The sequence below is a fragment of the Cariama cristata genome, unplaced genomic scaffold (assembly GCF_000690535.1).
Source record: "Cariama cristata isolate BGI_N322 unplaced genomic scaffold, ASM69053v1 scaffold31259, whole genome shotgun sequence".
NCBI classification, from domain to species: Eukaryota; Metazoa; Chordata; class Aves; order Cariamiformes; family Cariamidae; genus Cariama; species Cariama cristata.
Window position 1 is genome coordinate 3,064 of NW_009635701.1, and position 796 is coordinate 3,859.

The window sequence follows — 796 nt, forward strand, 5'->3', positions numbered from 1 at the left end:
GTCTCTCTGCTCAGCAAGTTCCGCCTCGGCTTCCATGAGGTCCACATCCTCCCCGACATCAACCAGAAACCCCGACCAGAGCAGTAACCTGCCCCCTCCCCTTCTCTCCCTCCTCCCAGCGCCCCAAAACCCACCCGGACCCCCTTCCCCAGCACCATCTGCTTGTCTTGCAGCATCAAGAGGTTCGACGACCTGATCGCTCCCTTCAGGCTGAACGACGGCTTCAAAGATGAGGTCACGGTGAATGAGATGAGGCAGGGCTGTCCCTGGAAGATTTCTGATGAGGAGGTCGATAAAAACAGAGCCAAGGTAGCACTGGTGCCAGGGGGGCTCCCGCAAAGAGTCTCCTGCTTTTGAGACAAAATTCAGTCGTTTTGGAACCAATTATTTTGTATTTGCCAACCCTTTTTGTCCCGCAGTCGCTCCGACAAGTGAGGCTGAATGAGATTTTGCTGGATTATTCGCGGGACGCAGCGCTCATAGCCATGTAGGTGCCAGCAACACCCTCGCACCCATTTCTTGCCCCATGGAAATGGTCCCTCTGGATGTTCACCCCCCAACCCCACCCCGCACGGGGAGATGCTGGACAGAAACCCCCAACGCTGCGGTGGGACGGTGCCACACCGCAGGGAAAAGCCCTTGGAAAGGCACCAAGGGGTCCAGCCCAGGTCCTATCGGGGAGGGGAGGACTTGGTGTTGTCCCTTTTTAGGGAAATAACCTGAAAATTAGCACCGGATTGAGAGGGGCTAAGCTCGGCGGGGCGGCTGAAGGGGTCTGCACCGGCTGTGCCTCACC

At 57.5% G+C, this 796-nt stretch overlaps 1 protein-coding gene across 1 annotated transcript in view; it reads left to right on the forward strand.

The window, feature by feature from the left end:
- The window catches only part of LOC104167405 (solute carrier family 12 member 3-like), a gene marked incomplete at its 5' end in the record, with an annotated part of 3,994 nt that overhangs the window by 3,037 nt on the left and 161 nt on the right, over positions 1-796 (forward strand). The window contains 3 exons of the mRNA XM_009707650.1: positions 1-83; positions 174-309; positions 420-487. The exon at positions 1-83 is cut by the window's left edge and continues 4 nt beyond it. Coding sequence (XP_009705952.1) covers positions 1-83; positions 174-309; positions 420-487 — 287 coding nt within the window. The remainder of the gene's footprint in view (positions 84-173; positions 310-419; positions 488-796) is intronic.